Source organism: Bubalus bubalis, chromosome 2 (genome assembly GCF_019923935.1).
Source record: "Bubalus bubalis isolate 160015118507 breed Murrah chromosome 2, NDDB_SH_1, whole genome shotgun sequence".
Taxonomy (NCBI): domain Eukaryota; kingdom Metazoa; phylum Chordata; class Mammalia; order Artiodactyla; family Bovidae; genus Bubalus; species Bubalus bubalis.
In genome coordinates, this window is record NC_059158.1 from 96,676,645 (window position 1) to 96,703,876 (window position 27,232).

The following is a 27,232-nucleotide window of genomic DNA, read 5'->3' on the forward strand; positions in this document are numbered from 1 at the left end:
CTCTACACTTCAAAGACTTTATACTCATCTTTCAAATCACCTTGCATAGTTTCTCATTCATAATAGCCATGAGAAATATTGCTCAAGTGTACAGATGAAATCATGTTTGAATCAATGAGACATAGCCACTAGAGAGAAAGCCTTAAAAACCTTCTGAAAAAATTGTTTCTAATCTGCTGCCTGATTTCATGTGCCCGAGTTATTTACACCTGCATTGTGTCTCCCTTTCTGCTCTCAGAATATCTATAAAGCTGACTTGGAGTGGCTCCGAGGCATTGGTTGGATCCCCCTGGATTCTGTGGACCATGTGAGGGTTACCAGGAACCAGGAAATGATGAATCAGGTATGCAGAGCCTTTTCTTCCTACATAAAGCCTGGCCTCCTTACCTACCATGTGGGGATAGGTACCCTGTAGGGGACCACCTATCTTAATTGTCTCTATTCCTTTGCAGATAAAATATAAGAAAGATGCTCTTGCCAACTATCCTAACTTTACAAGTGTGGTGGATCCTCCAGAGATTGTTCTTGCCAAGATTAACTCAGTCAATCAAAGTGATGTAAGTTTTCTTTGTGTATAATAAGGTATATAAACTGAGAGCTTAACTGTCATTGAACAGACTTTCTTTACCTCCAGATAATGGTTTGTAAGAAAATGGGGAGTAAATTATAAGAAAATCTCTGGGGGAGAATGTCTTAAAAGTCACTAGTAGAACATATACTGTACCCCTTTTAGATAATATCTAAATTATTATCCCAAACATTCCATTGTGTTAGTTATAATAAAAATTATATATCATATAATAAAATTTAACCCATTGATTAATCTCTAAATGTAACTATTTTTTGCTAGGTAGATCTTGTGAAACTTTAAATATATATTTAGAATGATCAAAGGTTCTCTTTGTTTTCTCTCCTTAGGTAAAATATAAAGAAACATTTAATAAATTAATAAAGGGCAAGTATATCTTTTCTCCAGATACACCATATATCACCCACTCCAAAGACATGGAAAAACTCTACAGTACTGTAAGTTCTATTTTATGTGATGTACAACTCAGTTCTGAATTTTAAGCTTTTGTTAGTATGCATGCTCTTGGCTGACTTTATGAACAACTGAACTTATAAGGAGATCTATTATTTTGTTGTATTTATTTTTATTTCATAGCGTATTATTCAGAGCAAGTAGTATTTATTCAGCTAGTATTGTTTGAGGCCCTGTGATGTGCCAGGCACTGAGGGAGACACTGAGGAGCTAAAGATCAATAAGATAAGACTTTCAGGAGCATCAGCAAGCGAGGGAGATGATGTACAAATAAGAAGGTGGATGAACCTAGAGCCTATTATACAGGGTGAAGTAAGTCAGAAAGAGAAAAACAAATATTGTACATTAATGCATAATATGGAATCCTGAAAGATGGTACTGATGAACCTACTTGCAGGGCAGTCATGGAGACACAGACATAGAGAACAGGCCTGTGGACACAGCAGGGGAAGGAGAGGGTGGAACGAATTGAAGGAGAAGCGTGGAAACATATACATTACCATATGCAAAACAGCGAGCCAGTGGGAATTTGCTGTGTGACTCAGCTAACTCAACCCAGTGCTCCGTGACAACCTAGAGGGGTTGGATGGAATGGGAGATGGGAGGGGATATAGGCATACCTATGGCTGATTCATGTTGATGTATGGCAGAGACCAACACAATGTTGTAAAGCAATTATCCTCCAATTAAAAATAAATAATTTTTTTAAAAGACAATAATGGAACAAGTGCTATATCACTTCTGGGCACATGTAGAACCAAGCAGCTACCAACAGAAAGAAGACAGGAAAGGGTAGTCCCTTTTTAGCAATCATGTCCAGATATTTCCAGCCAGCAAGTGGAGGACTTGCTCTCCAAATTTTAATTCAGCCTATCTAAAGGGTGTGTGTGTGTATGCTGAATGGGAAGCAATCTTTGGTGATTCTCTCCCTGTGTGCAAATTTGTTTTCACTTTTATTAGAAATGTAAATAAGTTAAACTCTATTATAAAATGTCTCGGGGTCAGTAGGTTTAATTTGCAACTAGTCCAAAAACTCTATTCTGTTCTTAAGTAGGGACACTATTGACTATAAATGAAAATTTAGGCCTTGCCTTAAAACATAAATACTTTACCTTGGTTTTACCATTTTCTTTCAAGTACATCTAGAAGAGGTTGAATGCAAAGTTTTGTTGATATGCATTTCTTTGTCCTAGATACTGTATAAAAGGGCCTGGGATGGAACCAAGGCCTATGGCTACACCCTGGACGAACGCTACATCCCCATTGTGGGAGCCAAGCATGCTGACTTTGTGAACAGTGAGGTCAGTAGGACTTTTTCCTTTTGTGAGTTTGAGAGTCTTTCTAGCCACAAAGGACTGGTTGGAAAGTCCTAGTGATTCTCAATGCCGTACCTACTTCACAGCTGAAATACAAAGAGACGTATGAGAAACTGAAGGGTCACTACCTGGCTGGAAAAGAAATCAGTGAGTTCCCCAACGTGGTTCACTGTCTGGACTTCCAAAAAATGAGGAGCTTGGTAAGCAAAGTTCACTTTAACAAGAGGATTTGCACACTGCAGTGTACTACTCTTCTGCCTATTTATAATCTGCCCTTTTTCTCAAAATTAGCTGGGGGTGGGATAGTGAGCAGTGAACCAGTCTTGAGACTTTCCCCCGTCCCTGCCACATAGCCCTGCACCCCTTTGGTAGCCATCAGTTTTCACCCTTTCCCCCCATTCCTCCAAACACAGTGAGGGCTCTGTATTTGGGCAAAGGAGAAAACAAGATTGGTTCCCCTTTACTTTGTGTTATAGTAAAAGGATGGGAAATTTTTGAAGAAGTAGAATATATTAAAGTATCATTTTTTTAACCTTGGTCCAGTCTAAAGGTATTGATCTATATTGAAAATAAGACTCTAGGAAAGATTGATCAGAATAGCTTAATGGCTTTCTTATTTTTGTCTTTAAATGTGTATCATTCTTTAGTTGAACTACAGAAGACATTATGAGGACACCAAAGCAAATGTCCATATCCCCCAAGATATGATGAATCACGTGTTGGCTAAAAGGTGCCAGTACATCCTCAGTGACCTGGAATACCGACACTACTTCCACCAGTGGACGTCTCTTCCAGAAGAACCCAATGTCGTCCGGGTCCGGCATGCGCAGGAGATCTTGAGTGATGTATGAGGTCCTTTCTGCAGCTTTATTAAGTTACAGCCTTCACCCAGCCCTGCCCGGGCCCCCATGCCCTTGTTGTCTCTGTATTGCTAAACCCTGCTGCTTTTCAATACAAAGTGGCAGGAGTGACCTTTTTTGGTGTAAAGATCCCCTCAGAGCAATGAGACTCCTGTGTTAATTATTTAATCTCTTCAACACTAGACTAAAACTGAGCTGTTACTCTCCTCCTAAACTTCTTTAGACTAGGGCATTGGGCTTCCCTGATAGCTCAGCTGGTTAAGAATCCTCCTACAATGCAGGAGACCCCCCATTTGATTCCTGGGTTGGGAAGTTCCCCTTGAGAAAAGATAGGCTACCCGCTCAAGTAGCCTTGGGCTTAGCTTTTGCTCTCCTCCTAACCTTCTTTAGACTAGGGCATTAAAGACCTTCCAACTGTTGAAAAACCCACCCTATGGCAGCGGAGTATACTAAGCACAGCCAGAGGCTGACAGGAGAAAATCAAACGCTCGATTGGAAGTTCAGTTAGTACCGGTCACCTTTCACTGTTCCTTCTTTCTTGCAGAATGTGTATAAAAATGACTTGAATTGGCTGAAAGGCATTGGGTGTTACGTTTGGGATACACCCCAGATCCTCCATGCGAAGAAATCATATGACCTCCAGAGTCAGGTGAGCCATATTCCTAGGACTAGCTCACTGTGGATTGATGGACTCCATGATGCTCCCAGTGAGGTGATAGCGAGACTGTCGCTGTGCCCAGGTGGAGAAAGTAGCTCTGACAGCACACAGTCTAAGGGAACCAAACACCCCTGCCCAATAAAACCTCTTCTGGTGGCCGGCTCTTGCACTGGCCTTCCTCAGTTTGAGTGTCCCCCGTGGTTTAAGGCTATAGACGTCTATAGCAGACTGTTATCTGGGAGCTATTTCACAGTGAACTACCCTCAAGCATGTATACCTTAGTTGATCAGGTTAACTGGTAGGGAGTAGAAACCAAATGCATACTTTGACCATAAGTATTTAACTTTTGAAGTAAAAAGTAGTTACTTGGAAAACTTCACAGCAAAAATTCATCTCGGGGAGGGCAGCTATCTGATGGATGTTGAAATTGAGGGGCTGTTGTCAGGGACAGAGTATAAGCAGGAAAAGACAACATGATGAAGGAGGGACCTGGCAAAGATCCAGACTCCACTTTTGGTCAAGAGAAACTGTTAGTTTTGACAGCTGGGCAAAGTCTGCAGGACTGTCCAACCTATCCTTTTTGTTAAGATTAAAGCAGAAACCCAGAAATGTACATCTAAGTTGGCACAAACGGCAGACCTGCATTTTACCATTTTCAGTAACTTTTCTTTTTCTTCACAGATACTATACACAGCAGCAGGTAAAGAAAATCTAAAGAATTATAACCTGGTCACAGACACACCACTTTACGTGACTGCTCTTCAAAGTGGCATTAATGCCAGTGAGGTGTGTCTTCCATGTACAACTCTCCCAGGACAAGCTGTTATTGTCTTACATGTTGTCAAATAATAGAAAAGAATAACCTGTCTTCTTTGTCTGTAGGTGAAATATAAAGAGAATTATCATCAGATCAAAGACAAATACACAACAGTTCTAGAAACAGTGGATTATGACAGAACCAAGAATCTGAAGGATCTGTTTAGCAGTGTGAGTTGATTTTTCTTTTCTCTGTATTTGAGTTACCCTTTCCACCTTTAGAGACAATAAGAGATTAAAAGGAACAAGCAACCTTACCCCCAAAGGTCTTTCTAATCTTTTTCCTGGAACTTTAAGTTCCTACTTTATCTTATAAATCCTAATGCTGCTGCTGCTGCTAAGTCGCTTCAGTCATGTCCAACTCTGTGCGACCCCAGAGACGGCAGGCCACCCCGTCCCTGGGATTCTCCAGGCAAGAACACTGGAGTGGGTTGCCATTTCCTTCTCCAATGCATGAAAGTGAAAAGTGAAAGTGAAGTCACTCAGTTGTGTCCAACTCTTTGTGACCCCATGGACTGCAGCCTACCAGGCTCCTCCATCCATGGGAGTTTCCAGGCAAGAGTACTGGAGTGGGTTGCCATTGCCTTCTCCGATAAATCCTAATAGGTACAAGTAAATAAGCCCCAATTTGAGTATTGTTCTATGTCATGCAGTTGATACAAATTCACTAACTCGTTCCCTAGTGCAAACAGGTACTGTTGGAGCTATTCTTTATTGACCCTGAACTTGTTTTTCCCTAGCTTTTCCTTTGGCCAGTGACTTATAGATCAACAGAGGCACTCTTTTTTTTCCTCCTGTGAATTGGTTAATTAATCAAACAGTTTTTAAACTTCATTTTGAAATAATTTTAGATTTACAGAAAAATTGCAAAAGTAGTAAAGAGAATTCCCATATACTTTTCTCCATAGAACAATCACCAAAAAATATATATATATAATAAATTAGCATTGTAATAATGTTATAGACTTTATCCAGACTTCAACAGTATTTCCACTAAAGTGCTTTTCTGTCCCAGAGGCCAGTCTAGGATCCCATGCTGCACTTGGTTGTCATGACTCCTTAGTCTCTTTGTATCTGAGAATTTCTTAATTCTTCCTTGTCTTTTTCTGATCTTGACCCTTTTGAAGAATTCTGGCCAGTTATTGTGTAGAATGTTTTGAAGCTTGAGTTGATCTTAAGTTTGCTCATGATTAGGTTTAAGGTATTCCTTTTTTGGCAAGAATAGCACAGATGTGATGTGCCCTTCTCAACACATCATAGCCAGTGGTGCATGGTATCAGTAGCTGGGAATGACCTTGATCACTTATTTTAAGTTGCTATCTGCTGAGATTCTCCACTGTAGACTTTCTTTTGTACCTTTGTTATTAATAAATATCTTGGAGGAGATTCTTTGGGACTATGCAATTATCCTGTTTCTCCTCACACTTTATCTCATATATTTTAACATCCATTGATGGATCTTACCTGCAAGAATTGTTACAGTTCCCTACTGGTTGTTTTCTCTTTCCCTTATCCCCTCTACATTTATCAACTGGAATTCTTCTGTAAGGAACAGCTGTCCCTTCTCCACTGTCAGTTTCTCCATTTATTTGTATCAGTATAGGCTCATGGATATTTATTTTATTCTATGGGATAGAATCTAATATTATTGTTTTTTATTTTGAGGCTTGAATGGTTTCAACTTTGCTATTGGGAACTATTGTTGTCTAATACAATACAGGGTTCATTCACCTTTTCCTTTTTTGTAACTTACTTTTCCAACTTGTAACTTTCTATTTCCTTTCCAATGAAAACATTGACTTTCATTATCTATGATATATCTACTTATTTGTGCCACCCTTGTATGGTTTGATGCACGATACTGGATGCTTGGGGCTGGTGCACTGGGACGACCCAGAGGGATGGAATGGGGAGGGAGGAGGGTTCAGGATGGGGAACACATGTATACCTGTGGCGAATTCATTTTGATATTTGGCAAAACTAATACAATTATGTAAAGTTTAAAAATAAAATAAAATAAAAAAAAAAATAAATAAAATATTTCCAGAATTTCTAACACACACCCCTGTGAGAAACAAATTTACTAACTGGAGTAAGGTGTTTTGTGTACAGTTATTTTTGCCTATAGCCTTAGAGTATCCAGTCGAGATATACCATTTTATAAACTAAGTCAGTTGTTTTCTTCACCACTTCCTTCACTGTAGCTTTGTTATACATTTGTAATACAGTTAGATTTATTTGCTACAGTTTGTATTCTATTTTAGTTCCCTTCTCCATCCTGATTCTTGGTTGTTTGTTTTAATTTGCATACAGTAAATTTTACTCTTTGTGGTACATAGTACTATACTTTTGACAAATACATAAAATCATGTATTCACCATTATAGTCAAGATACAGAAAAATTCTCTATCACCTCCAAATTAACCCTTTCTGCCCCACTCCTCTTCCCTGACATCCACAGAGCTTTTCTCCTGTCCCTATTGTTTTACTTTTTCCAGAATGTCACTTAAATGTGATTACATGGTGTGTAGTCATTAGCTCTGGCTTCTTTCTCTTAGCAAAATGCATTTATGTGTTAGGACAGTTCAGTTCAGTTCAGTCGCTCAGTCGTGTCCGATTCTTTGCGACCCCATGAATTGCAGCACGCCAGGCCTCCCTGTCCATCACCAACTCCTGGAGTTCACTCAGACTCACGTCCATCGAGTCAGTGATGCCATCCAGCCACCTCATCCTCTGTCGTCCCCTTCTCCTCCTGCCCCCAATCCCTCCCAGCATCACAGTCTTTTCCAATGAGTCAACTCTTCGCATGAGGTGGCCAAAGTACTAGAGTTTCAGCTTTAGCATCATTCCTTCCAAAGAAATCCCAGGGCTGATCTCCTTTAGAATGGACTGGTTGGATCTCCTTGCAGTCCAAGGGACTCTCAAGAGTCTTCTCCAACACCACAGTTCAAAAGCATCAATTCTTCAGTGCTCAGCTTTCTTCACAGTCCAACTCTCACATCCATACATAGCTGCCTAAATCAGTATTTTATCCTTTTTATAGCAAAACAAAATTCTAAACCATAGTTTGTTTGTTTTTCCAGTCACAGCTAAAGGCACATCTGAGTTGTATCCAGTTTTTTACAATTATGTAAAGATGCTGTATATATTTGCATATAGGTTTTGTGTGTTCATGGGCTTCCCTTGTGGCTCAGTTGGTAAAGAATCCACCTCCAATGCGGGAGACCTGGGTTCGATCCCTGGGTTGGGAAGATTCCCCTGGGAGAAGGGAAAGGCTACCCACTCCAGTATTCTGGCCTGGAGAATTCCATGGACTGTATAGTCCATGGGATCCCAAAGAGTGGGACACAACTGAGCGACTTTCACTTTTGCTTTGTGTGTTCATAGCTTTTTATTTCTCCTGAGTAAATAAATACCTAGAAATGGAAACATTTTATCTTCTGCCGCTGCTGCTAAGTTGCTTCAGTCGTGTCTGACTCTGCATGACCCCATAGATGGCATCCCACCAGGCTCCCCCGTCCCTGGGATTCTCCAGGCAAGAACACTGGAGTGGGTTGCCATTTCCTTCTCCAATGCATGAAAGTGAAAAGTGAAAGTGAAGTCTGTCAGTTGTGTCCGACTCTTAGTGACCCCATGGACTGCAGCCCACCAGGCTCCTCCATCCATGGGATTTTCCAGGCAAGAGTACTGGAATGGGGTGCCATTGCCTTCTCCATTTTATCTCCTACTATATATCTATTTAATATTAGTGGTTTTCATCCTCTAGGAATCCTAGACCTATGAAGGAATGAATATGTTATCAAAATCTCTGATAAATGTCAAACTGTGATAAGTGCTATGGGAAAGAACAAAATAATGGACTCTGAGATTATGAACAAGGCAGTAAAGCAGTTATTTACTTGGGAGCACTTGGCTCCCACAGAGTGAGATTTGGGGTTGTTAGGGAATGTCTGAGAAGGACAGAAACAGGGAAAATTTGCCTCTGGAAGTTATCCAGATTGCATTATTTTGTGTTCACAAGATTTTTAACCCCCACAGAACCTGTACAAGGAGGCCTGGGATAAAGTGAAAGCCACCAGCTACATCCTACCTCCTAACACCATGTCCCTGACACATGCCAAGAACCAGAAGTACATGGCCAGCCATGTAAGTCAATTACCCTTCCCACCATTCCTTGCCCTTCCCTGCTCTCCTCTCCCAGAATGTTTCTGGTTGGTTCCTGTGCTGCCCAGAAGGACCCTCGGCACTTTCAAAGGGGCACACCAGCAAAAATTTCCGGGCGCTCGGTCATCACAAAGTCTGTGCATTTGTTCCTCTTCTCAAGGGCCCTGAAGTCCAGAGACAGTCACACACACACACACATGAAGGACACCAATGTGACCTTTTAGGCCTCCTGTGTGCAAATGACATGGGTGGATATGGATATTTTAGCCAGAAATGGAAAAGAGGACATAATACACCATATAAAATGCACTTTTTTTTTTTAATAGAATTATGTGACCTTTGGTAGAAAAATATACCAGTGAATGTGATGACCAGTTATTTCATCAGCCCCAAATATATGATTTAAGAGTAAATTGTTAACTTTATATCTATGAAATATAAAAATTTAAAAATCTTTTGAAACTGTTTTTTAAAAACAAAACTTTTCGTAGATATAGACATAATTTTCAAAAAATCCTAAATAACCTGAGCTGTTTGAATATAGTATAAGGTCTTAGCACTTTTAACCCTTTATGCCTAATATGTTCTTAAGTAAAACCTTTTATTATAAAACTCCCTATAAATTTCATTGCAATTAGCTCTTAATTTTGAACATTTTCTGTAACACTTCAGACCAATATTTCTCAGATCTTTTTTCCCACACTGAGAAATCTATTTTGTACTGCAGATCAGCACATAAATACACACCTGAAGTTTTTGAGAATTCCTTCTGACATAAGTATTTTACAGAAGAGTGCTTATTGCTACACCATAGACAGTGCATCCTGATCTTTCAGTTCTCTTCTCTTAATCTTCATATAAATGCTAGAGACCCAGGAAGTTGGTTTCACTACCATCTAATGGGCCTGGAAATGCACAGTTTAGAAAAAGACTTTGTTAGACAACATACGGAATTAATTTTTACCCAGAGGGAAAAATTAAATCTATATGATTTTTCCCAGAACAACTTAATTTGGAAGATTGCAAACAGACTAGCCCAAAGGATCAAGCTTTTCATTTGAGAATTTTTTGTAGATAGTTTTCAGAAAGCTCAGCAAAGGCTTTTTCCTTTAGTCAGGAAAAAAACTTACAGATGTTAAGATTCTCCAGGCAAATTGTTCTTGAAATCAAACAAAGAGAAATTAATTTTTAAAAGAAGAATTTCAACTTTAGTTTTTTTTTTTAATACCTTCAAATACTATTTTCTTTATAACTGAGGAATAGCTTACATATAAGGAGCATGTGAACTAATGTTCTGGAAAATTCTGATGGGAAATTTCCTTGATTTCCATCAGTGAAGAGCTTTCCTGAAATTCTGCATAAATACTCCCATCTTTCCTTTTTTTCTCTTAATTGAGATGTGGGCCTCTGAGTTGTAAGAGGATTGTTATTTTATAATATGCCAGAAGAGAGAATCCCAGCCTCTGTAAAAGCCTTTCCTCCTAGTTCATAAAATAAAGAAACATTCATTAACAGGCAATATGGCTTAAGAACTAGACGTTGGTTTTCCCATAGACTTTAGTTGAACTGTATTTTTGGAAAACCTGATAGAAACTGAAATTCAAGGATTGAGTCTATTAAGCACCAGACTTGTCAGTTATTAAAAACAAAGAAATTCCTGAGCACATTTTTCATCTTTTACTATAGTTAAGAAAAACAAAGCCAATATCACAAAAGAGATCATTTTTAAATTACATCATCTTTAAAATTAGTTATAGTAACAGCAGAAATACTTGTATCAGTATGGGAGTTTTTAAAATGATACCTAAAGGATGTTTACACGTAGTCTGACCTAATCTTCAGGTAATCCTATGGCAGGTACCATGCTTCTTCTACCTCTGGGCACAGACAGGGAAACAAGCTCAGAAAAGTGCTGACCCCAAGGTGGCCCGTCTTCAGAGTTGGGTTCTTATTAATTAAGTCTCATGTTCTTTTAACAATATAGATCCAGCGCTCTTCAAAACTGTTTTACTTCCTTTGTATTTTCTCTCTATAGATCAAATACCGTGAAGAATATGAGAAGTTCAAAGCTCTTTACACTTTACCCAGAAGTGTTGAAGATGATCCGAACACAGCACGGTGCCTCCGAGTTGGCAAGTTTAACATCGACGTAAGTGATCCTAAAGGCTGGTTTCAAAAGCCAAGTACGGAACCACCAACTATAAGTCAGAACATCGTTCTCTTCAGCAATGTACATGGCACTGACTGAGCACATGTGAAGAAGCTGAGAGCTGTGTCAGCCCATACTGCCTTTCCCCGCCCCTTTGGAAGTGTCAGAAACATCCAGTCCCCATCCTGCCCCCAACCGATTGCTCTAAGTGGTGCTCCTGACCTCTGTGGGGTCTAAGAAAGGCATGTGTTGCCATGATCCTTGCATAGGTCCCTGTGTAACTGGTTACGTTATCTCCACAGCGCCTGTACAGATCTGTTTATGAGAAGAACAAGATGAAAATCCACATAGTGCCTGACATGGTGGAGATGGTTACGGCTAAAGATTCTCAGAAGAAAGTCAGTGAGATCGACTACCGCCTTCACCTCCACGAGTGGATTTGCCACCCCGACTTGCAAGTCAACAGTCACGTCAGGAAGGTCACAGACCAGATCAGTGACGTAAGTCCACTGCTTATGAAGGTCCTCCTCCCCAGCTCCACACACGCCCCACCCCCAAGAGAGACTGACTCACTTGGTTCTTTAGCTCAGCCCTCTTCCAGAATCACTTTCCTGTACACACAGTGGTCTACCGGGAATTCGTGCTGTCCCTAGAAGCAGGGCTCTGCATGCTGAAGTCTGCACAGCACCCATGGCCTCAGGGCAAAATGTTTTGCTTTTCATTCCGCAAAGTCATCCTGGGTCTAGAGCATGTCTGTGTCTTTTGAGTTAAAGTTACAGTCAAGTTTTCTTGTTCCAACCCCCTCCATCTGTTGCAACCCCCAGATTGTGTACAAGGATGACCTCACCTGGCTGAAAGGCATTGGTTGCTACGTCTGGGACACTCCTGAGATTCTCCATGCCAAGCATGCTTACGATCTACGCAATGATGTGAGTTTACCTTGTTTTTTGGTTTTTGGTTCTTTTAAGTATGCTTCCTCCCCTGTGTGGTCTAGAGTCAAGGGGAGAGGACGTCAAATACAGACAGTGTCACACCCAACTGTGTCTGAAGTGGTGCTGAGGATGGCCAAGCTGGAGGAAGATGCTCAAGAGCACAGCGGCCATTTCTCAGGAGTGCAGACAATGCAGATGAGCTGTCCCATTGTCCCCTGGTGCAGAAGGGACCCCTGGTTCTTCTCGCCACCTTCTGAACGATTTTGGATATATTAATGAGCACATAATTCCTATTGTTAGAAAGATCTCATTTATTAGGAGTCTGTGATGCTATAGACAGGATCTATTTGTAAGGAGAGGATTTGCTAGGCAAGGTAATACTATAATCAAGATTTTAGTAAGAAAGCTTAAATATTCCTAGGAAGGCAGTTGTCAAGCCTCCTATAAGACTCTAGACGATCCATGTGACTATAAGCATTAATTATGCTAATTGTTATAAAATTCAGGGCTAATGTATGTGCATGCCATAAGCTAAACGCAGCCAAGCTTTATGTGAAAACCAACAATTTCAAATATAATGAATGGTCTAACACAGGCTTATTTTCTTTCTTCCCTTTGACAGATCAAGTACAAAGCTCACGTGCTGAAAACAAGGAACAATTACAAGTTGGTTACTGACACTCCTGTCTACGTTCAGGCTGTCAAAAGTGGGAAACAGCTAAGTGATGTAAGTGCCCAGTGAAGAAGTTACTTCAGGGAGAGTGAAACAGGCCACCGCGCTAGCGGAAGTGGGAAGAGCCAAAGACAGGGCAGGCCAGGCCGCTTCTCAATGGGAGACCAGTGTTGGTGCCTTAGAAAGTACTGAAGATTCTTCTCTGATTTCCTAAAACCTGATGTTTCTATTAGTTTCCTGGGTGGCATTGTAAGTAATCCCAGTTTATAAAATCCTTGGTGTTTTAGAGCTTCCCAGGTTGCTTTTTGTACCCTTGTGTCATGAGCAATGGTTTATGCCTCATGGCCTCAGCTTTCTAATTCATTTAGTGCTCACTGTGATAAGGGAAGATGCCCTGGAGGCGGGCATGGCAACCCACTCCAGTATTCTTGCCTGGAGAATCCCATGAACAGTCCATAGCATTGCAAAGAGTTGGACACGACTTAGCACAAGTGCATGTATGATAAGATGGAGAGAAGAGGGTCTCTGCAGTTACTGATGAGGCCTCCAGCACATGTAATCCGATAGACTTGAGAGAGGCACTTAATCCCCTGAGCCTCAGCATCCTTATGTGGACAGCGGGAAAGTGGATGGAATGCACCTGTGTAATAGCACAGTGGTACAGAGCAGGCTGCCCCCTTTTTACTAACCCCACAGGTTAATAAGCAAATATTAAATCCCACCAGTAAGTCAGAATGTGAAAACCTTTTATTGTGGAACTCATGGTAAATCACCCGCTCTTCCTCTTCATATGCCTGAGCTGACTCTTCCATTGATTTCTCAGTGTGGGATCCACACACTGGCCCTATTCCATTGGATAAGGCCCAGTATTCGAGATAGAGTTCTGAGGCAAAGGGAGCAAGCTGCCATCTTTATATTAAGAGACTTGGATTTGCATTTACTTAGCTTCTTTTACCCCTGCGGCCACAGTGCAGTCCCTCACTCTGCTGCTCTCTGCATCCAGGCTGTCTACCACTATGACTACGTGCACAGCATCAGAGGCAGAGTGGCGCCGACCACAAAAACCGTGGATCTGGATCGGGCCCTTCATGCATACAAGCTCCAGAGTGAGGTGAGCAGTGAGAGCTGGGCAGACTGCCCGGCAGAAACCCACGATGAGGGCCAGGCCTCTGTAGAAGTGGCCTCTCCTGGGCATCCTCAGCCGGACCTTGTAAATCATAAAGACTGTTCCAGTCACATGAGCTAAACAAAACAAAACAGAAAAACAGTGTATCACCTGTCTGCCCCCTTGGCTGAGAGCAAGCAGTGGGCATTTTTGGAACCGTGCATACATAGAAGACAATCAATCAACCATCTCTGCTCTCAAAAAGCTTACAGTCCAAGACAAGAGGACAAAGACAAGGCATATAGTCATCAAAGACTGTGTACAATACGAAATAAAGCTAAAGGTTACTGTTAGGATTCAGAAGAGAAAGAAGCTAGATTCTGCTCATCTGGTAGTCAGGAAGATCCCCTGGAGAAGGGAATGGCAACCCACTCCAGTATTCTTGCCTGGAGAATCCCATGAACAGAGGAGCCCGGCGGACTACAGTCCATGGAGTGGCGAAAGAGTTGGACGAAGCTTAGTGAATAACACTTTCACTTTCTCAGTGTTACATTGGTCTCATGGTTAATGCCTCTCTCCTGCATTGAATGTTAAAACTAATTTGGTTTTTAATATTTTAAGTACTAGTCTTATTTCCTATACCTCCTCTGAGAGAGAGACTATTTCAAATCACAGATAGAAACTCCTTTCCTCCTCCTGCATGGAATATGAGCCTCCCAACCCAACAGCCTAACATTCAGACATTGTGTTTATGGGGCTCTGAGGGCTCCCAAAGATGTGTCTTATAATTACTACAATCTCAGGATTGGTGATGGCTGGAACATCAGCTAACCATAGGGTTAACCACAGAGCTGGCACTGGCTGCCTGTTTACTTTTCCCACATGATTGCTGGATGCTATTCTGTGAACCAGGCATATGTTTAGAAACAGAGGTATTTTCTTTAAGCCTCTTCACTTATTGCTCTTTTAAAAAATATATATGTTGAGTAGTTTAATATGTATAGATATGAGAGTTGGACTATAAAGAAAGCTGAGTGCCAAAGAATTGATGCTTTTGAACTGTGGTGTTGGAGAAGACTCTTGAGAGTCCCTTGGACTGCAAGGAGATTCAATCAGTCCATCCTGAAGGAGATCAGTCCTGGGTGTTCATTGGAAGCACTGATGTTGAAGCTGAAACTCCAATACTTTGGCCACCTGATGCGAAGAGCTGACTCATTGGAAAAGACCCTGATGCTGGGAAAGATTGAGGGCAGAAGAAGGGGACGACAGAGGATGAGATGGTTGGATGGCATCACTGACTCAATGGACATGGGTTTGGGTGAACTCCGGGAGTTGGTGATGGACAGGGAGGCCTGGCATGCGGAGGTTCATGGGGTTGCAAAGAGTCAGACAGGACTGAGCAACTGAACTGAATTTAATTCATTGCTTGACTCTTAGAATTTACTTAATTCCTTCCTGAAATCAATTCAGTGAGTGTACGTAGATTGAAAACCTAACACAAGCTGGAAATGATTTGTTTAACTTAGATCCATCATTTGATATAGTTGTCATTTAACTTGCTCTTCTTCATCCTGGCAGAATCTGTACCGAAAAGCTGGCCTGAATGCCCTGCCCACTGGATACAGGCTTCCAGTAGACACCCCTCACTTCAAACACACCAAGGACACCCGATACATGAGCAGCTATGTGAGTGGTCTTCTCCTCGTTGAGATGGGGCTTAAAGTAGGAAGGAGGATACTAATATTTATTAATAGCCTATTTTCATCCCCTTAATCACACCCTGAGGTTTCAGCATGATACAATGATGGGAGGAAATTCCCTGGCGGTTCAATGGTTAGGACTGGTCACTTTCACTGAGAGGGACACGGATTTATTCCCTGGTTGGGAAACTAGGATCTTTCATGTCATGCAGTGAGGCCAAAAAAAAGATGGAATTAAAATAGTTTTTTGAAAAAATGATGGTAGCAGGGAAGGGGAGATGGTATATTTTCCAGGCGTGTTGCTTCTGCAGTTTAGCAGTGCCTGGTTAGCATGATGGGCTAGTAAACGACTTTCATGGGGTTCTATCTGCATGACTCAGTTACCTTGGCTCAGGGATCATGGCTGCCAGAATGCTTCTAATTCTGTTGGCCTTAACACAGAAACATCCTGAACTATCTCAAATCACCTACTGGAAATGCTCCTTCATATGTGCGCTACTGCTGTGTGTCGATAGTATAGTCTGCCTTCTGCAATATCTTATAAAAAAATACCACTTCACCGTGTGTTCCTTTGAAAAGAAAGACTCTGATACTTGCCTCATGGCTGACCTTCTGTGCCCATTTCCTAGAAAGCTCGGAGGGTACTTAGGTTCTCATTACCTGCAGCTTTCCCAGGCATTACCTCTAATAGCAACTTTTTCCACTAGTGTCAGGCTAGGATGTAATGAGCAGACCTGGAGAGGCATTGTCTATCCTGGTGACTCTGGCCTTCAGGTCATACCCACAAACCAGCCATCAGCTCAAAAATGAGATCTTCCTCCCATATTGCCCTCCAGAGCCCTGGAAATTGAACCTACTGACCAGTGAAGTCCCGCAGCCAGTGGCCCAGTAATGTGGTTTCCAAAGCAAAGTCACAGATTTAATTATCTAACACCATTGTTTTAAACAGTTTATGAAGTTGTTCATCCATCAGTCTTAAAATCAGTCTCTCATTTCTGCTTTGCATATTCTTAATTTCGTAGCCATATTGGGACTAAAAATACAGGTTTTTTTGTTGTGTTTTGCCTACCGACTTACAAACAGATTTAATCTAGGCAACCATGAATTGTATTCCTTTCTGGATCTGGCTTTATTAGCCAACAAAATAATTTTCAAGACTTAGATTATTAGAGAAATTTTGTCAATGATTTTTTTCCCATACTTAATGCTTAGAGAGTAGTTTTCAAATGAAAGTGACAACGCTCTTCCGTTTGACAAATGTGATGCTTACTCTTTGTTCATCCATCAGAGATCTCATTCTCACTTTGCTTTTGCAGTTTAAGTACAAAGAAGTTTATGAACACATGAAGGCATATGGGTACACACTTGGACCCAATGATGTCCCATTTGTCAACGTCCGGAGGGTCAACAACGTTACCAGCGAGGTACTGTGACTATTAATTCTGTGAGAAATTTCAAAGACCATGGCTTTGTTTGCAATGCATTAAGAATTAGTTGTATTTCAACTACAAACTTTAATTTATCTGCAAGGAATAAGGGGATCCTTTCATCATTTTGATACTGGTATCCTATGGCAATATTTTTATATATTTAGTAATACCTTTGTTGAGACCCACCCATCCATATATTATGATGTAAATAATTCCTTCCTTTGACATTTGTATTAAAAATCTTTAATAAGATTGCATATTAGTCTGATTCATGAGCCTGAATAGTTTTCTATGTGAACTATTGGTTTGAATATCTAACCCTACTTTCCAGCCATCTGATAGAAAGTGGAAGCCTGTGCTTCAAATTTTTCACCCAAGTAAAATAAATATCATTTTCTATGTTTTTCTAATTTCAACCACTTTCTGTACCTTAATCTTGCCTTTCATGGCTGTTTAAATATGTGAAATATTTGATTAATGTATAGATGCTCTCATCATCCTACACTAAACACCTGGAATGGTTTTCTCCCCAATGCAGAGACTGTATCGACAACTATACCACAAACTGAAAGACAAGATCCACACCACTCCCGACACGCCTGAAATCCGCCAAGTCAAGAAGACTCAAGAGGCTGTCAGCGAGGTGGGTATTTTCTTAGGAGAGAGGGGAGGCCATGGAACCCAAGGACGAAGGTCAACCACTGGTCTCTAATTTATATGTTTATGGGCATTTTCCCCCTGTAGTTGATTTACAAATCAGACTTCTTCAAGATGCGAGGCCACATGATCTCGCTGCCGTACACACCTCAGGTGCTTCACTGCCGCTACGTGGGCGACATCACCAGCGATGTAAGTATCTCATAAGGGCCTTTCTGGGGGACTCTTAATAAGAAGCAGGCTTGCTCTCTCCACATGGAAGCCAACCAGTCGTTGAGCAGCCTTTTGCATTGAGTACTTGTCAACTGAGTATACAACTTGGAGGTAAAATTGTGTGGAAGCAGGACCCCACACTTCTCCAAGTAGTAAGAGGACCACTTGGGAGATACAAGAATCGCTGACCACCGTTCTACATCCAAAACCAAATCATTACTAGCACCTCATTCCAAGTGGCCTCTGTCCTAGTCACATTTAGTATCTTTCTCTTGCTTACCACTACTCCCACCCCCTTTCACCACTTCCTATTGTCATTTTTTTTTTCTCCTCGAATGTTTCCTTCTCATAAAAGACCACTCCATTTAATCTATGGTATTTTTCATCCATATAATAATAAAATAATAGCCATGTCCTCTTTTCAGGTCAGGGTTAACAATTTAAATTTTAAAACCCTGTGATTTACTTGAGTTCAGGCAAACTCAGAGGATGGGGTGGATGTGCTGAACCAAAATGAAGGTCCTTCAGTATAAAAGTATCACTACTCTGTCTTAATTGCTCTTGTTTTGAATTTGCTCACAACCAGCTATATTTCTATGTTTGTGACACAGATTAAATACAAAGAGGACTTGCAGATCCTGAGGGGAATGGGCTGCTTCCTGTACGACACTCCAGACATGGTCCGCTCCCGGCACCTGAGGAAGCTCTGGGTGAGTGCCCCCCCCACCCCGCCCCAGCCCACAGCTCTGCCCACACAGCTTCACAGTCTGGGCAGCAAGAATCTTTGTCTATAGCTTCTGTTAAGGGACATTTGCCCTCAACCCACTGAGCAATCATGACTCACTTAAGATGATGTATGCCTCCTGTAAAAGGTAGTGAACTTAGTAAAATGATGAACTGTTCTTGGTCCTGCCTGGGAAGACACCCAGGATAGAAAGGGTCAGCACAGCTTGCATGTGCCCACCATTTGAAAGATGATGCGTGACCACGACATGCAATCCTCAAGTGATTAATCAACTCGCATTCCCTTTGTTGCCTTCTGAAGTCTCACTACCTGTACACCGATAAGGCAAGGAAGATGCGAGACAAGTACAAGGTGGTGCTCGACACTCCGGAATACAGAAAAGTGCAGGAGCTGAAGACACATCTGAGCGAGGTGAGTACATCTGTCACCATACGGGCCTCGTTCCTCTAGCGATCTGTTTTCAGGTAATGGTACTAGGCGCAAATCTCCTTCTGCCTTTAATTACAGAGTGTAGCCGCCCTGTGTAAACAAGTTGGTTGACCTCACTTTGCCTCAGTTTACTTATTTTGTCCCTTTTTAATAAGATGAGGCTGTTGATACTTGCCCTACCTATAGCTGAACATTTGCACGAATTTGTAGATTAGAGAGTCCTGTCTTACACCATTGTTGTAGCCTCCAAACTGAATTTATTTCTAAACTTTCTCTGTCATTAATCCCTGCTGTCAGGACTCTAATCATGGCAGTGCTATCAATGGCTCTCTGCTCCGCTGCCCTCTCAAGCTCCAAAAGGCTCCGTTTCATTTTCATCTGCCCCGACTTGCACTAAGGCTCCTGATTGATTGCAGTTAGCTGTGCACAGATGTGACCCTTTCACCTATGTTGGTCCGTTGAAGATTGCCCCCCCCACCCCGCCATCTTATTTCCATGTGTATCCTATAATGCTTTGGTCATAACAGATGTCCTTGTTTGCCAGGGACTAAAAGGTGCTCCCTAGAGGTAAGGACATTCCACAAACGTAAATGATCAGTGGTCAGTGGGCCGTTCTCATTCAACCCAGTTTGTCTTGCGGCCTTATTCATCAGACTCCATCCAGCTGTCAGGTCACTTCATTAGCTCTCCTTTCTCAGTAACTCTGATGTGTGCTGATTAGGAATGACTGATGTTCTTAGACTTAGAGGAGCCCTGGAAAACCATGCATTGTCTTTGGGGGAGAGGAGTTGCAGCCTCCTATATGCGGAGTGAGCCAGGGTGGAGGATGAGTCACCCTTCAGCTGTCACAAACGCTGCCCTGGGCACGTTTGCTTTCCTGAGTGCTTCCCTCTGTTGTTTTAACCAGTGCAGCCCTCAGATAGGAATGCAGGTGGGGCTTTCCCCCTCTATAAAGGGACCTCTCCACTCTGGCTAAGTATCAGAATCATCTCTGAAATGTTTTAAAACTGCCCTTGAGTGCACTCCAATCTCAAGCCCCACGCTAGACTCTGATTCTCTGTCTGGATATCTGTGTGCTTTTAGCTGCTCCATAGATGGTTCTAATATTCAGCCAGCACTGGAAACCACTGCTTTAAAGTATTACGTCTCTCCTCCAGCCACCAAATAATTAAGTTGTTTGGAAACTTAAAGTGCTTATTGGTATCTTTGAAATACCTTTACTTCTCTTAGCTGTCTGGGTTCAGAATTATCTAAAACTTTAATTTCTCTTCTTCCCAATTCCTAGTGTGATTTTGTGCATATTATGCAACAACACTGAGGAAGAAAAATAGGCATTTTCTTTAGTAGTGCAATTTCTCTCACACTTGTCTCACTGTAGAATGACCTGGCTTGAGAAAATACCAATTCAAGCTACTACCTTGGATTCAGGTCTGGGGTAGAGCCTGCAAATTGTGCTTAATAAGGGCTTTGGGGGTTCTTTTTTAATTGAAGGATATGGCTTTACAATATTGGTTTTGTTTCTGCCATACATCAACATGAATTAGCCACAGGTGTACATACGTCCCTTCCCTCTTGAACCTCCCTCCCAACTCCCACCCCATCCCACCCCTCTAGGTTGTTACAGAGCCCTGGTTTGAGTTCCCTGTGTCATACAGCAAATTTCCACTGGCTATATGTTTTACATATGGTAACGTATATGTTTCCATGCTACTCTCTCCATTCATCTCACCCTCTCCTTCCTCCCCAAGGACTATGGGGCTTTTAAAGATCAGGAAAGTTTTGAAAACACTGGCTTAGTAAAAAGTTGATGACCCAAAGTTCAACTTATTGATTTTGGAGTTGTCTTTAAATTGTGCAACTTTTTGACACGTATTTATTTGTAGTACTGGGAAGCAGAGATGTTGTCCAAAGGAGCATAAACAATGCATACCAAACAATGCATACCTAAGTATAGGGAAAATATACTTCAAAGAGAATTATAGGAATGGCATGGAGGTGAGTCTTAGCTCCACACTTACTTCCATTGTGTCATGTGACCTTATCTAATTCACTTTACACCCCGATTTCCTGAGCTAGAGAATTAGACTAGATGATGATTTGGGCTTTCTGTTCGCCATAAAATTCCATGATTTTGTGGATTTGATTTATTCAAAAATTTAGCCCCGGAGAAAGAGTAAATTTCTATTTTGTTTATCTCCTTTCTTTCAGTAGTAACACCAAAAACAGCCCCAAGCAAATGAGCTAAATTTTGTTTCAACTTGTACTTATATATAATTTAGATGTAAGGAAATGGATATGAACATACATATGTGTATATATATTATTTATTTCCTACATTTTATCTGTTCAACCAGCATTTTTATCCACGATTAGAATAAATTAGGATTTATTCTCCATTTAGACTTTCTGGTTTGCCTTATTATATTAAATAATACTAAATAGCCTCAATATTTACTAGTGGGCTATTATTTTTCAGATCTTTTATCTAAATACAAGGTGATACTGGGATGATCCAGAGGGATGGGATAGGGAGGGAAGTGGGAGGGGGGTTCAGGATGGAGAACACATGTACACCTGTGGAGGATTCGTGTCAATGTATGGCAAAACCAATACAATGTTGTAAAGTAATTAGCCTCCAATTAAAATAAATAAATGTATATTAAAAATAAATAAAATCTGGTTCCAGAAAAAGGCTAAATAAACAAATAAATACAAGGTGATACAAGAATGATAAACTGAGCTTCTGCATTCCATGGGCTCATAATCTCTGAGAAGAAACAGACATCAATAGGATAAGTCGTATCCTACAGGAATCATCAAGACAGAATGGACTCTACGAGTTCTTCAGGCGGATAAAACAGGGAAGAAAATTCTAGGTAGAAAGTATATGAAATGGGCCATAATAAGTTCTAGAAACTGGGACTTGTTTCAGATAGCACATGGGGAATATGGAAGACTTGGGAAACGAGAGTGGAGACCTAGGATAGACAGGCCAGGTTATGAAGACTTGTGGTTGGTATATTAATGATCTTGGACTTGATGAGAAGTCACTGAAGAATTACTTCTGAGCAGGATAGTCTGAACATTAAGACCTAATTAGTTCTGAACTTTAAGAAAATCTTTTTCTCAGGCTTGTTAAAGATGAGTAAGCCCTGTGAAGTGTCCAGTAGAGGATTTGGGAAGGAGGTTTAGAGGCTCTTAAGGATGTATAGTAACAAGTGGTATAGGAGGCTGAACTAGGGCATTGGCAGTGAGAAAGGAGAAGGAGGTCATATTTAAGAACTGTCACAAAGTTAGGAGTCCAGGATTCATGACTGTTTTGATGTGCAGATGAAGGGAAAAGGGTCTAGAATGACTCCCCAAGTTTCTGGCCTGTGTGGCTGGGATATCAAGGAGCTATTTAACAAAATTTGGAAGCCATCAATCTCAGACTGATGGTTGAGGTCCTGGGTACAGATGAGGTTATCCAAGCAGAATGTATAGGGTAAAAGGGGCTAAGCCAACACTTAACTCCAGCTAATAGCTGACTTTGGGGGAGTGCAGAACAATAGAAGGAAGCTGAGGAGTGCCTAGAAAGATGGGAGGCCACCTAGGGGAGAATAGGGGAATGGAAGGCAGAGAACAGAGTTCAGGAGTGAAATTGCTGAGCAGTTACAGTTGCTGCAGAGAAACATTCTAGGATTTGGCAATTGTAATGTTTGCGGTAGTCTTAATGAAATTCACTTCTTTGGAGTGGTTGGGTGGCAGTAAACTATTCCCGTGAGAATTTAATCAAAAGAGAAAAGAAAAACACATAGTCTGCTTCGTTGTGAAAGAAAGAAATAAGGCCTTTGGCAGAAGTTGGAAAAGACTTGATGAAAAGAGGGACTTGGGTCTGTTTGTAGAAGAAGGGAACGGGCTAGAAAACCAGAAAGGCTGAAGGTTTAGAGAGGCAGGGGGTAACTGCTGGAACAGGGTCCTAGAAGGCATGGGTGAGAAGGGACCAAGAACACAGCGGGAGGCTGGACACTTGAACAGGCTGCAGAATGTCTCTAATTTTGATACAGGGGAAAAAGAAAAGGAGGGGGTAAATAAAGTATTGGTTTATTGGACAGAAATTGAGGTTGTCACAGTGGGAGAGCCCCTGCTTTGTCTCTGAAGTCATCAATAAAGGCATCTGCAGGGCACAGGACGTGTCAATGAAACAGAATGATGGTTATCACTATTTTATGTCCAGCTGGTGTACAGAGCAGCAGGAAGGAAGCAGAAGTCAATCTTCACTTCAGTTCCTGATACACCTGATCTCACAAGAGCCAAGAGAGGGCAGAAGCTTCAGAGTCAGGTAACATTCATACATGAAGATTCAGAAACCTCCCGGGCTGGCACCGCGGGGAGTGTGTGTGTGTGTGTGTGTGTGTGTGTGTGTGTGTGTGTGTGTGTGTGTAGAGGGGTGGTTCTGTGTTCCTGACCACTCCTGTCAGTAGCAGACCCTCATACTTGGTGGTCCTGATGAAGCCTCATGCCCTTTAACTTCGAGAAGCTGTTTTCTCTGGGGGCAGTTGTCACTAGGGTTAGGTTTCACAGGAGCAGGTAATGCCATGCCATCTTTTCTAAGTTCTATACAATTTTAATTATTGGATGAGTGGTCCGTGGACTCCAGGTGCTGAAAATAAAATTTAAAAATTTGTTCCATAGAACCTATCTTTTGTCCAGAGACAAATGAGACCACATTTCATGCATTCAGGCAAAAATGGGGGAAAATATGTTGAGGAATCTATCAGGATCTTCTCATTCTTCTGTTGGCATTTTATCACATGTTTAAACTGTACTCAGCAATAAGAATGTTAGATAACTAGAGTGTGTACCTGTGTTTCTTAACATGAGACAGAGAAAGAAATAAACAGAAACATATGTAACAAACAAAAGGGCAAAAACAGGTAGATACTGCCCTTCCATTTTAGGGTTAGAAATGAGTAAAGAGGACTGAATACTAAGTATGGTGTTTTATCTCTATAACATCTGATCCCTATTCTTATAATTTAGTATCTGTATGTTGAACTCGCCACCAAAGAAAGACCCCATCATCACGCTGGAAACCAGACCACAGCCCTGAAGCACGCCAGACACGTGAAGGACATGGTCAGCGAGGTAAGTTGGGAATTCAGCACTGAGGCACCGGGCAAAGAAAACAAATCCTTCATTCAAACCTCTACCTGCTGCCTCTGATCAGAGAGCTCCTTTCTAGAAGTTGCGCTCAGCAGTATCAAGACACAGAAGGCAGAGCTTTTCTCTTAACGAGTATTATCCATTGTGTCCCTAGGATGGACCTGTGACACGGTTGTGAATTGGGAAGGATGAACACTCCTGAGCTTAAATTTCTCTCTCTTCCATCTTCATTTCTTAGAACAAGTACAAGATTCAATATGAAAAGATGAAGGACAAGTACACTCCGGTTCCAGACACGCCAATCCTCATCAGAGCCAAGAGGGCTTACTGGAACGCCAGTGATGTATGCATCTGTCCCTTCTTCCTTCTGCTGTGAGGGGGCAGCCGAAGTGGTGGTACCTAAGAAGCATGAGACCAGGAAAAAAATGAAAACACAAAAGCCAAATGGGCACAAACAACACCCATTTGGCAAAGTCACTAAGAATAATGCTGGGAGATCCTGAGAACCTATGGCTTTTCTCGTTACTCTTCTGAGCAAAAATATGACCCTTCTGATTCTTTGGTAGCATTTCCTAGGGATACTTAATGACTAGTTGTTACTTATCCATAAAATGCTGCCCTGGGAGCCAGCCAAACACAGTTTAAAATCCAGATGCTGTGATTTGCCTGGTGTACGACTATATAATTTACCTATTTTTTCTGAGACTCTTTTCTTGTATTTGGAATGAGGATAAGAATTGTGATAATTAAATTAGACTAAATTTCAGGATAATGGTACACATTTTTAAAACAGTACTGGTCTCTTAGTTGACATTCAGAAAATATATGTTCCTCTCTTGATTGCTAACTCATGTGAATGATACATTTGTTAGAATTAGGAGGGACAGATTTTAATCTCCCATGCCATATGATCAAGGACAAGAGTGCCTTTCAATGGTAATGAGATTTTCTGTTAATGAAGATATGAAATAAATCAACCCCGGGTAGATGGCTGGTCCTTACCAGTTTTGTGTCCTAGAATCCAACTGTGAATTCATTGCACCTGTTCAGGTAACAGGTAACAACCCCATCACCCTCAACTTAGCAACATAACTCTAGGATTTCAAGGAATCTTAGCTAGTTAGTGATCCCTAAACTGCAATGTGAAAAGGTACAGCAAATTGGAACAATATCTCAGTTCTATAATTTTGTCATAAATTTTCATTTGCAGCTAAAAGGAGTCTGCTAGTTGGAAAGAGGCCATGTCAGTTTGCTTAAAATATAAGCTGAGAAAATTGTGAAAGTGTTGGTCACTCAGTTGTGTCCAACTCTTTGTGACACCATGGACTATAGCCTGCCAGTCTTCTCTGTCCAGGGAATTCTCCAGGCAAGAATACTGGAGTGGGTAGCCTTTCCCTTCTCCAAGGGATCTTCCTGACCCAGGGATCCAACCCTAGGTCTCCCGAATTGTGGGCAGATTTTCACTGTCTGAGCCACCAAAGAAAATCATATGCTAACCTCAAAATCAATTTGCTTGGGTATTTTTTGTCTTCTTGTGACATCCCCATCTTTATCACTTCAAGGTTACTGTTGAATATTAATTTGAACTAAACTTACTCTGCATCACCACTTCTCAGAGATGTCCACACAGTGAAATTGGCCCCTGGAGCTCATTTTACATCAGTGTAACAAGGGTGGTATCTCATATTAAGTTCAGCCTATCTACCATGGCTATCCCCACAAGTAGAGCAAAATGATCTTAAGAGATTACCCATCTGAAAAACCAAGGAATCCTTCAATATGTGTTTGCTCAGCTACCCAGAAAGAAAGGATTTGTTTGAGGTTGAAAACGGTGTGCTGAGAGAAGTATTCATTTCATGCAAATGAGATGACTCTTCTGTGATATTCCTAGGCTAAAGTCAGAGCTATATCTCTTGAAATATCACAAAGATAGAGATTATTATGAAATCAAATTTCAGGATGGCTCCATGGAGAAGACATTTTAATACAGGAGTTAAAACTAAATCTTTCTTCTTTTTCCATGTACATTAGTAGGTCTTGGGCTCAACAAAGTTATGCTTTTTTTTCCTCTTCTCCTCCCAAATGAGCTTTTGGTTTGCTCATTTTACATTTAAATAAACTTTTAAGTACTTGTAGATTTATAGAAAAGCCGTAGCCATAGTATAGTACAGAGTTCCCACATAGCCTACACCCAGGGTCCTATTGTTAACAGCCTACATTACCATGGGACATATGTCACAAGCCAATATTGATACATTATTTTTAAGGAAACTCCATACTTTATGCAAGGTTCATTAGTTTTCTCCTAAAGTCCTTTTCCAGGATGTGAAAGAGCTTTTTGATCTCCCCCAAATTTATTCAAGAGAAAAATAAGAAATAAGACAAGAGAATTCAAGGTTAAAAGAGCTTAATTATATACTGTGGTCATTTTTCACAATCCATGTGCTTTTTCTCTTTCCAGCTACGCTATAAAGAAACATTTCAAAAGACCAAAGGGAAATACCACACTGTGAAGGATGCTCTAGACATCGTTTACCATCGCACAGTCACAGACCACATCAGCAAAGTATGTCCCTACTTACTTCTGCTTGTGTTGGACTCAGTAACCCACCATCATTTTTTAAAGTATCCTCCCTTTCCTAAAACTCTCTGAAAACAAGTAGATTTTTTTACGTTAACTTTGGATAAGACGTTAAAACTGTCTTTGTGGTTTTATAGATAAAATACAAGGAGAACTACATGAGCCAGCTGGGAATCTGGAGGTCGATTCCTGATCGCCCTGAGCATTTCCACCATCGGGCAGTCACTGATGCAGTTAGTGATGTGAGTTGTGAAATCTGTTTTTACACATAAATTCATATGCCCACATGACTTATGAAATCAAAAACTGTATAACAACTGATTTAAACTTGACTAACTTTTAGCTCCTGTGTATGGATGTTTAAGTCCTAACACTCATTGCTGAATAAGTGAGCTTCAACTTGAGAGACAGAAAAATGTATTCACATTTGTCAGCCTAATTTTTCTTCTAAATGTGTTACATCATATTACATGTCTGGAAGTGATATATTTCATCTAAACAATAACCTATTTTTGATCTACTGAAGAGACTACTTCATGAAGCAATTAAGACACATAACAATGCTCATTTAGGAAGAAATTTTAGTTCTTTATATGAAAATACAGCTGCCAGCTTAA

The 27,232-nt window shown here is 41.0% G+C and overlaps 1 protein-coding gene across 30 annotated transcripts in view; it reads left to right on the forward strand.

The window, feature by feature from the left end:
• Positions 1–27,232, forward strand: part of NEB (nebulin) — a 218,281-nt gene that overhangs the window by 142,630 nt on the left and 48,419 nt on the right. For all 30 annotated transcript variants that reach the window (XM_044935534.1, XM_025261488.2, XM_025261512.2 and 27 more), the window contains 26 exons: positions 239–343; positions 453–557; positions 919–1,026; positions 2,236–2,343; positions 2,445–2,558; positions 3,006–3,203; positions 3,763–3,867; positions 4,558–4,662; positions 4,759–4,863; positions 8,731–8,838; positions 10,892–11,005; positions 11,308–11,505; positions 11,830–11,934; positions 12,560–12,664; positions 13,614–13,721; positions 15,294–15,401; positions 16,732–16,839; positions 17,384–17,488; positions 17,590–17,694; positions 18,327–18,425; positions 18,761–18,871; positions 23,106–23,210; positions 23,912–24,016; positions 24,273–24,377; positions 26,496–26,600; positions 26,753–26,857. In XM_044935534.1, coding sequence (XP_044791469.1) covers positions 239–343; positions 453–557; positions 919–1,026; positions 2,236–2,343; positions 2,445–2,558; positions 3,006–3,203; positions 3,763–3,867; positions 4,558–4,662; positions 4,759–4,863; positions 8,731–8,838; positions 10,892–11,005; positions 11,308–11,505; positions 11,830–11,934; positions 12,560–12,664; positions 13,614–13,721; positions 15,294–15,401; positions 16,732–16,839; positions 17,384–17,488; positions 17,590–17,694; positions 18,327–18,425; positions 18,761–18,871; positions 23,106–23,210; positions 23,912–24,016; positions 24,273–24,377; positions 26,496–26,600; positions 26,753–26,857 — 2,952 coding nt within the window. The remainder of the gene's footprint in view (positions 1–238; positions 344–452; positions 558–918; positions 1,027–2,235; positions 2,344–2,444; positions 2,559–3,005; positions 3,204–3,762; positions 3,868–4,557; positions 4,663–4,758; positions 4,864–8,730; positions 8,839–10,891; positions 11,006–11,307; positions 11,506–11,829; positions 11,935–12,559; positions 12,665–13,613; positions 13,722–15,293; positions 15,402–16,731; positions 16,840–17,383; positions 17,489–17,589; positions 17,695–18,326; positions 18,426–18,760; positions 18,872–23,105; positions 23,211–23,911; positions 24,017–24,272; positions 24,378–26,495; positions 26,601–26,752; positions 26,858–27,232) is intronic.